Source organism: Pan paniscus, chromosome 2, assembly GCF_029289425.2.
Source record: "Pan paniscus chromosome 2, NHGRI_mPanPan1-v2.0_pri, whole genome shotgun sequence".
NCBI classification, from domain to species: domain Eukaryota; kingdom Metazoa; phylum Chordata; class Mammalia; order Primates; family Hominidae; genus Pan; species Pan paniscus.
Genome location: NC_085926.1, coordinates 4,850,168 through 4,866,096, shown reverse-complemented (window position 1 = coordinate 4,866,096; position 15,929 = coordinate 4,850,168). Strand labels below are relative to the sequence as shown.

The following is a 15,929-nucleotide window of genomic DNA, read 5'->3' as shown; positions in this document are numbered from 1 at the left end:
TTTTCATGCTCGGGTTGAGGAGGGGCTCACGGGCCGCCAAGGTGGGGTCTCTGCTCCTTCTCAGGATCCTTCTCAGAAATTATTAAAGAGGCTCTGGGTCTTCTATAGGTAGTGAGATGTGGTGTAGAATTTGTATTTGAATGTTAAATTAAAGTAGTACAACTTGGGACCATTCAGACGTCAGGGATAATATCTACTTGACAAGCAAGACTGGGAGGTTTAAATGAGAATGTAAGTGAAGGCATTTCAGAAACTAAGGAAATATATTGTCATTCCCAAGATAAAACATTTTTTCTGTAGAGATTTATTTTATTTATTTATTTTGAGATGGAATCTCACTCTGTTGCCTAGGCAGGAGCATAGGGGCACAATCTTGGCTCACTGCAACCTCCGCCTCTCGAGTTCAAGTGATTCTCCTGTCTCAGCCTCCTGAGTAGCTGGGACTAAAGGCATGCGCCACCACACCTGGCTAATTTTTGTATTTTTAGTAGAGACAGAGTTTCATCATGTTAGCCAGGCTGGTCTCGAACTCCTGATCTCAGGTGATCCATGCACTTTGGCCTCCCAAAGTGTTGAGATTACAGGCGTGAGCCATTGTGCCCGGCCCAAGATTTATTTTAAAAAAAGAAGTCAGATTTGAATCCAGCACTGCTAAAAAATATGAGAATAGTTATCTGGAAGTCGTAAGCTGTATGAGAGGTTTCTTTATGAATTTATTCAGTTCAAACTGATAGTTAAAACATAATTTGGATAGAAAGATAAAAGTTTTTAAAATGACTGGATGTGGCCCAAATATGTCATGTTAAGACATGTAGATTTAGGATTCCGCAGTAATAACATCAGACCCATTTAGTGGGAACAGAAAGAAGCTTTTGATCATGCAATAGTTAGTTGAGATTGTGGATAGGTATGAAAAAAAGGAAATGGTCATATTGCAAAGGAATGGGAAGTAACGTATCAGGTATATGCCAGACTCTTGGTATAGATTATCTTTCTTGATGCCCATTACTGCCCAAAGAAGTACGTGGTAGCATCTCTACTCTTGAGAAGGGGGGAACTGCACATTAAAATCATTAGTAACTTGCTCCAAGTTATAACATTTCAGTGACAGAAATGGTATTAGAATTCTTATCCACCTTAAGGCCCTTGTTCTTTCCATTCCACCATATTGCCACGTGGACTCTGACACAGACCTAGCACCTAAGCCTTGTGTGGTTCAGGTCTCCTTGTCCCAGTTTTATACCAAACCTTAATTGTTTTTCTGCAGAGAACTTTTACAAAAAGCTTCTCACAAGACTTTATGAGATACCATAGGTGATAAGCATGTGACTTATGCTCAGGAGTAAATAGGTGAAATTCCTGGATTGTCTAAAGTTCCATTTACCTGGGACCAACCATCTATTGTGAGGTCGTTATAAATGTGCTGGCAAACTCTTTCCATGAGTGGTTCTTGCGTACAGTGTGCACTTCTTATGTTGTTGGACTCTTTGTGTTGTTGTTCAGAATTCACCTTAGGGGTTTTCTCAAACTCTGCATTCTTATTCTATAGTGGTTTTTGGCTTTCTTTTTTCTCTCCAAGCTGGGTGGATGATGCAGTTTCGCTTCTAGGTGTTAGGATTCTCTTTCACACTGGTTTGTCATGACCTTAAAGTATTTTAAGATGTTCCTTTGGTAATTTTTTTTTTAATGTCTTGCCCTAGTAAGCTAGAGATTTGTTTTACCAAATGAGTTTAAAATACCAGCAGCTGGAGACTCCATAGCATTGTCTGAGTTGACCAAATGTAAACACCCACCAGTGGTCTACCTTTTTATTTTCTTGATTTTGGTAGACTTTTTTGGTTCCAGACCTGAAGGCTTGTTATGCTTCTGAATTGGCCTCTGGGTTGTAAGAGTTGCTTAATGTGGCATATGATACCAAAGATGGAAAAATGTGTATGATAATTATAATCATCTTATTATAAATTGCCATCATACTCTCTCCTGTCAGATGATTGATGAGGCCTAAACGTTGTTCTGAGCTGCAACCACCCACAAAAACCACACACACGGCGTTTTACTCAAAACTTTACTTCAACCACTGCTTTGTGATGCAAAACTAGTGGAATTTTGGGTACTTTCTGTAAAATTGAAATCTTTATGGGGATTTTCCAACATTCTAGTTGATTGTTATATTATTAGTGTAAGGAACAAGACCAAGGCAGAGTTTGCCAATGAACACTGACATCTGTGGTAGGAGAGGACACCAGTGTGCACCTGCACATGCTCCCTAGGAAGAAGCCACCTTGATTGGGCCGAGGAAGGATTCTCCCTTTGAAAAATGCAGTTATATAAGAGCTATATACAAGAGATTTGTAGTTGTGAAAGATAAAGACTTCAGGAGCTCACTCACTGCTTATCTTTGCCACAAAGTTTTCGGTCTTGACAAAATATTCAGAGTCAATACTTTCTAATGTGTAGATCCATCATCTCATGAAAGAGATTTGAAAAGAAAAAACAAATGAATCTGTATTGTTCCACATGTAGGACAAAATAAAATTCTGCATGAGTGCTTTGTGTAAAGGGAGAACTGTTAAGGGAAACTGATTACTGATATCCCCACTCTGGAAGGGAGATAGCAAGTGGGAAGAGCTCTCTGTATTTTGCTTAGTCAGGAGATCTTTATTTATTCTGGAGCTGAGTCCTTGGACAAGTTACTTTACTTCTTTAGGGCTCAATTTCTTATCTTATTTAAAATAAGTTTCACTTCTGCTGTACAGTGTCTCAAGAGCCTTCAATAACAGTCCTTTGTTATTATATTCTGTCTTATGTAAAGGTGACTTTTACTGTCATATAATTTGTCTTCTAACAAGCACATATGTTATCAAAATCTGTAAAAAAAAAAAAAAAAGTTTTGGCGAAAAAGTTTTGGCAAAAACCCAACTCTGCTTCTATAAGTATGTAGTTATGATTGTAGCAGTTTTGAAGGAGTAAATTTCCCGCCCTGCCGCTCAAAAGTCAGGCTAAGGGTCTCATTATTAGCCTTAAAATAACTATCAGAAACTTTCAGGCCGTTGCCCATTAAGGCTTTATCCAAGCCGTCTATAGTAGGAGTATACAGAGATCTACAATTGAGTTTTTAACAGGTTATTTTCTTAATTTACTCTAGAGATCTTAGTAATTTCCCACTAGCACATGGCATGTCAATGCAGAACTTCCCAGTGAACTGTATGGGACTTGGGAGACAAACAGCTTTGTATAGTTTGCTGCTGCAAAGGCTGAGTTGTTGACTAGCGTCCATAGACAAAGGATGCTTGCTTTAGAATTTATATTAGGAAGTGCTCAGTGAAACGCAGTGAAAGAGCACGTTTTACAGGAGCAAAATCAAGCAATTGATTTCCAGAAAGGGCAACCAAATAAAAAAAAATTGGCTGAATGAAGAACAATGAATAAGGAACATGAACTTGAAAGCAAACTAAGTGAATAGTATCAAATCTTTAAAGAATGAGATTAAAGTCATATTTTGTATGTTGGGGGGCAGGGTAAATACAGATAAATACAGCACTAGGAGAAAACTGAACAGGGTGGATGGAATATCATTTAGACCTTCAGGACGACAGCAAACAGAGTGGAAGCTTTACTTGTAGAGAGAAACAGGGTAATCACTACACAATTTTAGGGGCATGGAAAGGGTAAGATCCCATAAATGTTAGAGAAGTGGAATGGAATTTCCCAGACCCTTTAACAGATGGATTAGTTAGGGAAATTTGCAAATGCTTGAAACTTGAATTGGTGCTATAGCAAACTGTTAATATTAAATAAAATGGCTTAATTAAATAACATTGGCTTTCTCTCATGTTAGCGAGTACTACCATACTTTCACCCTGATAACACTAATTCTTCATCTGGGTAGGTAACTTTGAAGGTGACTTGGACCTTGATCTTAAAATAGAGGTGTTGGAAAGGCACAATGTGAAGGAAGCAGGCAGAATTACAATTACACATCAAAGGCCACCAGAGTTTTAACTTTAAATTGTATGTTTCAATTCTACTAGCTTTAGTGTTCACACCCAAACGGCAAGGGTAGGATCTACTGCATGGAGGGAGGAGTGGCATTCCAATTTCATTTATTTTCTGCTGAAGCTGGCACCCTGAATGAAGATTTATATCTTAAGTGACAGGATTCAAATGGAACATGACAAACCTGTAAAAGCTGCAACTTGGCATGTCAATGCAGAACTTTCCAATGAACTGGATGGGACTTGGGAGACAAACCACACACACTGCCACATCTCGTTGGGCAGTGCGAGGGATCAAAGAGAAAGCCCAGGGGAAAAGCAAGTCCTTGCTAGCTAATGTGTGCATTGTGGGGGTTAGCATAGATTGCCATTTTGCTTACAGATAAAAGTAGGTATCTGTCTTAGGCTTGCCTTACGATGGAAAAATTTTGTGGAGACAGGCTGCACTGACTGGAAAAAATTAATTTGTTTTTAAGTTATCAAATTTATAAAGTAGAAGCATTAGTTACAAAACTAGCCATTTAACTGGAATTTAATCTTGACCTAGTTCCCAACATTGGGTGGTATTATTTACCAAAGCATAGAGAAAATTAGTGTCAAAAAAAGCAGCCAGGGCAAGCACTGATTTGAGGAGGGAACAGGTTTTACTACGTTTGGACAGGCAAGGTGGCTCTGTAAAAACATTTTACACTTTGCTGAAGGACCCTGACCGCTGGGCATGAACTAAAACAAATTTCAGCTGTTCCCGATACTTCCACACTGCACACAGCAAATTAAAGAAAGATCCCCCAGTAAAAGCAGAAGAGACAGGAGATTTAGTAGGGCGCTCCCGACAGCCTGGCTGGCAGTCACTAATCCAGAAGAATGAATGAACGTTGTACTAAATACTCCCCAATGTTTGTTCTAATAATTCTCCTCAGAGCTGTCATAACAACAGCAAGTGTTTTTTTAAATAAATAATCAGGTAAACATTTTCTGAATTAACCTGGTAATCAAACCGATTGTACTTCAAACTGATCCTAAAGAAAGTACATAAATGGAATAGCAGTTAAGTCACAGATGCCAAATGAAAGCCACCAACCAGTCACTGTATATTCTGCATCATTTATTAAATATTTTTATATATGCATTTACAAACTTTACTCATTTCAGAACTCTGCTTTCAATGCATTTTTAAACTTTTTTTTTTTTGCAGAGAGATTCTCTTGTAAAATGAGATCCATGTACAAAACTAGGCAACAGATATAAAAGTTTCCTTTCATATTTTTCATCCATCAAGAAAAGAAATCATGTGACAAGAAATAAAACCAAAATGTGGCTCTTTCAGAAGAATAACATGTCTGTGTTCAACTATGACTTCTAATGAGATAGTTCATATTTCATCTTTATATGGATGTATATAGTTTTAATACTTCTTAGCTACTGTAGCATGTTGGTTCAGATGAAGAAAAAATAAACTCTATTGTTTGGACTAGATAATCTAGAAACCATCAATTATGCATGTCTTTATAACGTGACATCAAAATTTACCCAGGAGATGACACTGATTGGCCAACAGTATGCATTTATCCTGAACATTGCATAAAAAGTTCCCTTTAAAAAATTCATTATCTTCTTCACAAGCTAAAGTATGAGCCTCTAATTTGGCTCTCTTATTTAAAGAAATAGTTTAAATGATCAATTTAGAAGCTTAAAAGTATCTTTGAAACTAAAGTTGCTTTTCTTAAAATGAATGCTGATTTAACAGTTCATAGACTTGGAGCATTATCACTAGGAGACGGAGGCACTACTGCCACTAACGAGAAACAGCATCACCAGAGGATAATTACACGGTACAAAATGCCCAGGGGCCTGAAACTCACTATTAATATAATTTTGGCAGCAGCATCATTTGAAAGTTAACCATTTATTACATAGTATTAACACACCAGCTTCAAAGAAGTGCACTCCCTTTAGGACACTCGGGAGCTACAAATGTATTGTGATTGCATAATTCGTATTGCACAGTTTTATAAAAAACATAAATACTGGCTATTCTAGTTTTAAATACAAAATACATGTCATATACTTTTAAATCTATAATCTGGTTCAAGTGCAAATCAGGTGCTTTCTGTTAGTCCTTCCAAAAAAGGCATTTTCAATATTTTTGGCACAAATGAAATGTCATCATGCCAACAATTCTAATTACAATACATATATCCAAACCTTTAGAGTAGCAATCATATACATACAGTATAAAACTGAGTATTTACAAATGTATTCAGCATAAATGTAACCTTCGTGGGTGAATCAGAACTCATTAGCCATACCCACACTAATAATCATTATAAAAGGTAAATACAATTCCTTTCTTTCATTTGCTTATGCCGGTTGTTGTGGGTTGACATTCATGTGAGGAGGATGTCCTAGAAGACCGATTCTTTGTTTCTGCTTCCTTTGTTCTGTCATCTGGAAAGTTAAAAAGTTTCATCATTAGACCCAGATACTTCCTGTACGTCAAATCGCATACTGAACCATAGATTTACCTCTGTGGTTATGGTTTATACTGAAACCCACTTTCTACAAATAGTGTACCATCGCTATATCAAACACACAGCACTTCAAAAAAGGCATCTTCTTAGGCAGAATGGGAAATTCTGTGACCTAGTCATGCAATGTAACATTCAGAAGTATTGCTTGCTACTTGTTTCATGAAGAAACAAAAAACAATAAAAGCACAGGATTCTTTCTTGTTTCCCAAATCCATTTCCAAATGATTTGAAGACTCATTGGAAAATGGTGGCTTTGTACGATAGTAACAACACGCCTTACTAACAAGAAAAGCAGTGTTTAGAATCCTAGGTTTGAGAGGGAGGGTTTATGTCCACACTCTTTCGGTGGGTCCTGATTTTTCTCTTCAGTGACTCTTGAGTAGTTGGTTAGAGAAAAAAAAAATTACCTACCATAACTAGGAAAATGAGAAATGTTCTCAAATCTCTTTGAGGTCCAGAATGATTAAATGCTGTAAATAATGCTGTGACCATTCACGGTATCTATTTCTTGCCACCCAGTAGACACTGAGGCTCGCTGAAGGTCAGGCGAGACCATTGCCTAAGACTAGTTCAAATGAAAAAGTGCTTTCAAAATCCCAAACAAGAAGCCGATTCTATTCATTTGGTTGCTGAACTAAATATATTCTCATGTTGATGGGTCTCTAGACCTGTTCTAGGTATTTTAGGGCATACTTACTTCTGTCTCTGTATTAAGATTTTCCTTAACCCAGTTAGTCTTAGTTTTGGATTTTAGGCTGAGCATTCAAGTCAAGTGAGATAAAAAGGCTGTACGAAATATATATTCAAGAAAATTGTTGTCTGCAAGTGGGTTAAGGTCCTACTCCTATGTTTTTAGCTTCCTAAAATTGTAGAGGAATTAGGGTAAAAAGAATAAGGGCTTTGGAATCAGATCTAGTTTCTTATGGTTTTGTCATTTAACTTATCAAAGTCTGTTTTCTCATCCATACAATCAGGATGATAATTCCTAGCTGATTGGTGGAGAATTGCGAGGTTATAGGTAAATTTATTAGCATAGCATCTGTCGCATAGTAGATGTGACACTTAATCTCACTTTTTCTCACTCAATCTCACTTTTCACATGAACTCATTTTTGGTACAAAATATCTGGAGAGAACATAAAACAAGACTAATTTACCTAGGTTCAATTTCAATGTGGTTATTTTTTCTTCTTCAAAACTAGCATTATCCTCTCAAATCAAAATACTATTTTTAGGCTCCTGTGGAGATGCTTTCTCTGTTATAATTTAGATGAGAAGATTTACAAGGACTTAATATTTCCAAAAGGTAGCTTTTAATAAAGCTTTTAGTTAAGAATTGGATTAGGAAATTCCAGCTAGCCCCTGAAGTTTCCTTAGGTGAGTGACATCTTGAAAGGAAGTGTTACACACTACACTGTATCCACAGATTCAGCTCAGGAAGGAGAACCTAATATGACACATGAAATAAATTCACAATTAGGTTAAAATGCCAGTAACTCATTCATCTTACTGCCTGATAGTTCAGATGTTTAGCTCAGATTTTTCTCCCACAACCCTTCCCTTGGCAGGTAACCTTGAGAGGGAATCCAATACAACTTAGCTAAATTTGGATAATCTCAAGTGTTCAAATTGATTTAGAAATCTTGGTGTGCTCAGCCAGGTGCAGCGGGCTCACGCCTGTAATCCCACCACTTGGGGAGGCTGAGGTGGGCAGACTGCTTGAGCCCAGGAGTTCGAGACCAGCCTGGGCAACGTAGCAAAACCCCATCTCTACCAAAGGGGAAAAAAAATTAGCTAGGCACGGTGGTGTGCACCTGTAGTCCCAGCTACTTGAGAAGCTAAGAGTGGGAGGATCACTTGATCCTGGCAGGTGGAGGTTGCAGTGAACAGTGACGATGCCACTGCACTCCAGCCTGGGCAACTGAGATCTTGTCTTGGGAAAAAAAAAAAAAAAAATCTTGGTCTGCTCAGCCCTTATTGAGGGATACTTTACTCAAAGCTTATATTTAAAGCTGCTGAAATCTTTCAACTCAAAGTTGAATGTCAAAGTTGGCCATTAAGACTTTTTTCCCCTGTAATTTTGCTTTAAATAACTACTTGTATTTGAGATGACCTTTTAGTATGCATATTTTCATCCCTGTTTGTTAAATCAGCTCTCCTTGACTTTTCAATTTGTCAGTTAGTCTTTCTCTTAAACTTGAAGAAACCTCTGAAACTTTACAACAAAGGAGTCTTCAGTTGGTGGCCTGGCTTCCTTTTCACTTCCACAGCCGCGGCCTGATACCTCCTCAGTTAGCAGCCCTATTCATTTGTCTTTGTAAGTGATCCCATCGCCCACCCTCCCTCCGTCCCTAACCTTAGGGCTCCCCACTGATGTGGGTTATTGGCCAATTCTTTGCTCAGGTAGTCATATTCCTGATAATTTTAAGTACCAACTACACATCTAATGTTCTTTTCTGTTTCCCTAGAAGAATGGTTCTCAAACTTCAGCATGCACCAGAATCACCCAGAACATTTGTTAAAACACAGATCAGAAACAGAGTTCCTGACTCAGTAGGTCTGGGGTAGGTCCCATGAATCTGCATTTCTAACGATTTCCCAGATGATGTAGACGTTGCCGGTCTGGGGACTACACTTTGAGAACCACTGCTCTAGAAGAGGTTTTTCACTGAGAATCTCCAAAATCGGACAAGATCATTTTGAGTATATACTTGAACACTTTTTTTAAAAAAAGTAATTTGTGTACATATATTATTTTTCTCAAATGAGGGAAGCTCTTGGAGAAGATTCTCTGCAACTGAGCACATAGTAGGCACACACATTTGACTGATACTGTTTTGATTGACCATGGCCTTTTAGACAGAATGGCTGTCATTTAAGTCAACATCACTGCCATTTAAGGGACTGCTAAAGGAGAAGGAATTGGGCAACTGCTAAAGTGTTTGGTTTTTTAGTAGCAGTCATCATCCAATTACAATTATAAGAGAACCAAAAAAAAAAAAAAAAAAAAAAAACCCTCAAAACCCTGAAGGACTAAATCTGACCTATAAGAAACTGAGGCCAACAATTCTGGACGCTTAGGTTTCTCCAGCCTCTTAGTGCATATTCTCACATAATTTCTGGTTTTATTAGTTCAATTCTTCTTATCTACTTACCTACCCCACCTACATACATTCACACGTACTATCTATATATCTTCTTATAAGGCATCATTATTGTCTGTTACTCTTACCTACATCAAAACAAATATAATGACCAAAGTCTATCCTTAGCATTTTTGTCAGATAATAGTCTCTCTGGACATCTGAAACAAAATTGACTCTTGAGTAAAAAAATCTATGGTAACTGTATTCAGAATTCTAATATTGAAACATCTATTTTGAGTAGTGTGAAATGTCTCATTTATAGTACATTTAAAAATCCTCAAAACTCCTGGGCATGTGGTTGACTCCGTAATACCAGCACTTTGGGAGGCAGATCACTTGAGGCCAGGAGTTCGAGACTGGCCTGGCCAACATGGTAAAACCCCATCTCTACTAAAAATACAAAAATTAGCCAGGCATGGTGGTACATGCCTGTAATCCTAGCTACTTGGGGGCCTGAAGCAGGAGAATCACTTAAACCTGGGAGGTGGAGGCTGCAGTGAGCTGAGATTGTGCCACTGCACTCCAGCCTGGGCAACACAGGGAGACTCCGTCTCAAAAACAAAACAAAACAAAAAACCCAAACCAAACCTCAAAATTCCCATGTAGCTAAGGATAAACAGTTGTAGTAATGCTGTTCTTCACATCTATACAAATGTAGAAACTAGCTTGAATTTCAGCATTCCTCCTTTTGACTCATCTAAACAAGAAGCAAAGAATAGTGTAGCTTTACAAGTCAGATACAGCCAAACATCTGAAAGACTGTTCATGAAAACACGAGGCATACAGTAGAAATGGACAAATTTTAATCTACCAGTATTGCCCCTAAGTGATTAAAGGCTGGCACTGGAAGGAAAGTTCATTGACAGCACACAAATGCCACATTTCTGGTTTATAACACATCTTAATAGTCTTTGAAAAGCTGCTTTCATGTTACAGGAAGGTCTTGGTTACTCAGATTCTAAACAGCTAGCAAATTCTAGTAATCACAATTATTTTCTACAGCCCTATAAAATCAGTCATGTTCAGAATGATGAGCTTCAAATACTGAGAAATGAAACCAAACCATCCCTTGAATACAAATATGTTGATTTACTATCAATGTACAGATACAATTCAGATTCTTAGAGTTGATCTCAAATGCTCTGTTTCTCTCTATTTCACCTGGCCAACTCTTACTCAGGCTTTGAAACCAAGCTCCTGAATTACCACCTCTGAGAAGACTTCTGTGGTAATTACTCTAATCCTCTCCCGAAGATCAGATTGAACAAATCACTCCCTTTTCTTCATTCCCAGAGCAATGTGTTCACAGCTCGGTTACACCCTCACCAAGTTTAATTATAATTGATCTGTTTACTTGTTTCCCACTCTAGACTTTTAGTTCTTGAAGGCAGAGAAGAGGATCTATTCACCTTTGTAGCCCCAGTACCTAATGCCGCACCTGGCAAACAGGTGTTTCATATGTGTTGGCTGAAAGAAGGAACGGAATTAACCAGAACATACTGCCATTCCTTGAGCATGCCATGCATTTTCATGCCGTTGCTCATGATGATTCCTTTCCTGGGAAGCCCCCTACTGCATTTCTCTGCCAGCTCAGAAGTCACCTGCTTGTAAGATTATAAAAGCTAAACTCCTTCTGCACTACAAACTTCATACAGGACCACTACCTACCTGCTTCTTTGTGCTCCATGAAACTATTCATGCCTCAAGTCATTCATACTGTATCAGATTGCTAGAGGTCTACTTCTTTGTCTTTCTTGCTAGATCCTGGATCTAGAGGGCAGATGGTGACTTAGTCTTCTTTTGTGGTCCCAGCACAGTATAAGGAACATAGATGAAGTACGGGTCGTTTAATGTTCCATTTTCCAACTTTGGGCAGTTATTCTAATCTTGCGTTACGCCTTCTGTCCTTAAGCAGTTAATGTTAGCAAGATAACCCTCTTGTATGAAAAATGCCAAACGCTGTAACATGCTAATGTGATCTGAATTTTCAAGCACTTCTTGTATTCCTAGCAACAGCAAATAATGGTCGCTGTCCTATAGGAAGCCAGTCATATTTTCAAGAAAGTTAGCCCTTCTTAGTATTTGCTCTTTTGCATTATGAAGAAAACATGCAAAAGATTTTTAAGTTCTTACATTAGTTCTCCTCCTTGGAATAAGAATGTAAGAGAATCACATTTAGTATTCAGAATCTTTTGGGAGGGGAAACTTCAAGATGAGAGGCATCGTTAAATAATACTTAGAATAGCAATCCTAACCAACCCTTCTTGGCAATAATAGAAAAAGTGACACCACTAACCATAATTTTACTAATATCCTAACAAGAACTTTTTTCCCTCAGATCGATACATAACAAAACAACCAAAGAGGTAAATAACAGTAAAGATTTAGACCAAAGTCATCCACATTTAAGCTATCATTGCTCGATTCTGCTGGTTTTTGAATCAGAAAATCTAAAACAAACAACAACAACAACAACAACAAAACAAAAAAAACCCTCTAAGTAATGGAGCAATTTTTGTGTTTTCTGGCACTTTTACTAGTGAATGGTATTCTTTCATAGCTGTTTTAAAAAATATCACAAGATTTCTTGGTCATTAATCATTCATGGAGCTTTTATTTTTTAATTCAAAATTTTTTCCCACAAAGGGCAAGAATTCTCACAATTACTATTTAAGAAAGAGCAGCTCTGTAACATATCTGCATTTTTTAATATCTTTTGCACATAAAGGGTTTTTAAACCTTTATTTATGATTGCTATAACCAAACTTAATGAAATTCAAATCTATTCAACAAGTTGATTCTCAAATGCATTAAAGGTTTGTAGGATGTTACATAATCAAAAGAAAACACTGACTACTTCCTTTTAAAAGATGCAAATCCCCCTGCCCCCTCAAAAAAAAAAAAAAAAAGCAGCTATGCTGAATTTTTCCTGTAATTCTGAGTACCTTAAAACTTAAGTAGATCAATCCTGGTAAAAGCACTTGAGAATGTACTACTGGATTCTCATGCTTCTTTTTAACTTATAATATCTTCCAAGAAAAAAACAGTTCAAATTCATTCACAGGGGAAGGGCTTTCTGAAGAGTGGTTCCAACTGCCAACTTCAAAATAAAAAATGCATAAAAGGCTGGAATCGAGCAGTTTAAACCATACTGGTTTTAATGTCACTTAATGAACCTTAGTCCATATGTAATCAAATTTTACATATTTTGTTTAAACTAAAACTTTGGCTTATCCAGAATACTCTTATCTTGCATTTTAGAAATGCCAAGTCTCTACTATGCTCACTTGTATAAAATGACAATGAATGTATCCTCCATACCATTTAAGTATATGATGCGACTTGACTTCTGAAACTTCAAGCTTTTTTTAAAAAAAGAGTAAGAACTTAAACAGTCAACCATGAAAGGCAAACAGTACAGTGACATAACAAAGCAAATGAAAACACACACACACACCCCTGAAAAGTAAGAACTTAAACAGTCAACCATGAAAGGCAAACAGTACAGTGACATAACAAAGCAAATGAAAACACACACACACCCCTGACTGGATGATCAGGAGCTCCCGCCCTGGCAATGCCTAAGAACCTTCTGGGCTCCTTTGGTATCCTCATCAAGAAAATAAGGGAATGAGGTGAGATGGCATCTGAAGTCTCAGATACTGTCCTATACCTGTATATTTTTTTTTTTTTTGAGATGGAATTTCACTCTTGTTGCCCAGGCTGGAGTGCAATGGCGTGATCTCGGCTCACCACAACCTCCGCCTCCTGGGTTCAAGCGATTCTCCTGCCTCAGCCTCCTGACCTGAGTAGCTGTGATCACAGGCATGTGCCACCACGTCCAGCTAATTTTGTATTTTTAGTAAAGACAGGGTTTCTCCATGTTGGTCAGGCTGGTCTCGAACTCCTGACCTCAGGTGATCCACCCTCCTTGTCCTCCCAAAATGTTGGGATTACAGGCGTGAGCCACCACACCCGGCACTATACCTGTATTCTTTACTCTAATTCCTCAGCTCAACTCACTCCTTCGATGAGGCTCAATGGTTTGTAAAGTGTGCACTGAAGCAGATTCAGAATCACTCTTCGTGAACAATTCAAAATAACAGATTCTTAGCTCTGAAAGGACAGAGAGCGTAGGGAGGCGTTGCCTGGTTTTACCACCACAGAATGCCCATTAATAGTTTGTTTCAGATACATTTTAAGAAACTCTCTAGTAAATTGGTAACACCCAGTTTCTCAGATCAACTGAAACATACCCCCAGAGAGCCTCCAAGTGTGACAATGAGAAGCAGAAATGAGTGAGCAAGAATGAATGCCGCTCGCATTGGCATGTGAGAGCTAGAATGCCTCACTGTTGCAATTCCAGTACCACGGGTGTGAAACAAAGATCCTCTGTTTCTTTGGAAAATGGCACCAGATTTTATGGAGAACTGAAGTGTTCCTTTATTTAAGTATTAGTTCAGTGTCTGTAAGATTTTTTGGCACCTAATTTAAACATCGGATTTAACTGAGATTCTTGTAGCCACAGTTATCTCAAATGGGAGAAGAATGTAACTAAAGCTTGCTGGATGTGTAAAGAAGTTCACCTCACTGGGGGGTTGGGGGGGCGGTGCCAGAAGCAGCTGTAGCCACCAATGTCCTCATGAGTCCTGCAGAACATCTGCCAAATGTTTCACGGGGGGGAGGGGGTAAAATGTTAATATTAAGCAAAGTAATCTAGTTAGATCTTCATTAGTTTTACTTATTTAGGTTATTACTCATTTTATGTAGCTACCAAGCTCAGAGCTATAGACAACCTTCATAAATAAGGCCTTCTTTTCCTACTAGTCTTTTTTATTTGCACCTTAATACAGATGAAAGAAAAGAACTTGAGGCCAAATGGTATCTCAGGGCACAGTTTGGAATAATTTAGTTTGAAAAGAAATATTAATATAAATCTAAGTATGATGATTAAAAGTGCTCTGTAAACCATCTCCAGTAAGAGCATTCTAGATGCGGTCTTCATTAGTTATCATCTTTGTAAGAGTAATAAATCACCCGTGGGTGTACCTTGCAACTTACCTCCAGTGCAGACATGGCCCATGCCTATTGCTGTGCAACACTATAATCTTGTCTATGGAGTTGATTAAAGAGCTTTCAGAAACTCACGTAAAATGCTGAACTGAACATGATTATCCCAGTCACTTACAGAAATGCACTAATAAAACCAATCAGGGTCTGCTCACCACCCAGGGTACAAGTCCTTAATACACAGCTGCATCCTATCACTAGATAACCACCTGCTGACTGTGGCATGTTCATTGTAATGGAGTCAAAAGGGCAGAAAAAGAGTACGTGCGGTTTTCTATAAACATGTCCCCTACAACTTACTTTAAATTGGAAACTGCCTGTTTCCAATTTAAATTCTGCCCACAGTACTGCCCGCATCCTGCTTCCTATCCATACGATAAGAGCAAAGCATTTATCTTACGGATAGGAAGCAGGGTGCAGGCAGTATTTCTGTAGATGGTTAAGGCCTGTGAGATCAGGGAGTATGTCTATATTATTCACTGTTTTATCCCCAGCACCTGGCATAATTCCTGTACTATGATAGCCACTCAGTAAGCCACTGAGAAAAGAATGAAACCAAAAGGGCTTTTCCATGACTATGGTTTAGCCTAGGATGCTGAATTTAAATATATGGGGTGAGGATTTGACAAGTCTGAGGGCTAGGAAGCAAAACAAGAAACAGCTTTTAATCTTCCACAGTACATAAAGTAAAAAGGGTATAGCTTTATGCATAGTGGTTTTTGGACAGTACTTCACTGAAGTAGTCTGCATTTCCCCCCTTTTTTTTGGTTTTGTTTTTCATATTAAAACCATGTCCTGAGCAGCACTGAAAGTAGCACCATGGCTTTATCCTGGAAAAGGGCAGTGAAGGGGATTGGGGTGAGGAGACTGGAGGAGTGAGTGGGTTTGTCCCCTGTTGCCCGGCTCTCTCTTCCATCTAGATGAAGCACTACTGATTTTCCTCATCAGATTTGGTGTGGTGACAGTGGGGGTGGGTGGGGATGGTGATGGGAGGGTAGGCGCTGGGATTTTCTTTCTTTACCTGATCCTTTAATTCCGACAGCTGGCCAGAAAGGTTCGTGACAAGTTTCATGGTGGACTCCAGCTTCTCCTGCAGGTTTCTCAGCTCATTCTGTTCTCCTTCAGAATCACTGCTGACCAATGACATGGCTCTCATCCTGGGGAACCAGTCAAGGTTTCTTTCCTAGA

The 15,929-nt window shown here is 38.4% G+C and overlaps 1 protein-coding gene across 1 annotated transcript in view; it reads right to left on the bottom strand.

Moving 5' to 3' along the window:
* Window positions 1-5,079: 5,079 nt before the first annotated feature.
* Window positions 5,080-15,929, bottom strand: part of ITPR1 (inositol 1,4,5-trisphosphate receptor type 1) — a 354,118-nt gene continuing 343,268 nt past the window's right edge. Inside the window, exons 61-62 of the mRNA XM_055109477.2 lie at window positions 15,763-15,924; window positions 5,080-6,443 (exon numbers count right to left, since the gene is read on the bottom strand). Coding sequence (XP_054965452.1) covers window positions 6,357-6,443; window positions 15,763-15,924 — 249 coding nt within the window. The 3' untranslated portion in view covers window positions 5,080-6,356. The remainder of the gene's footprint in view (window positions 6,444-15,762; window positions 15,925-15,929) is intronic.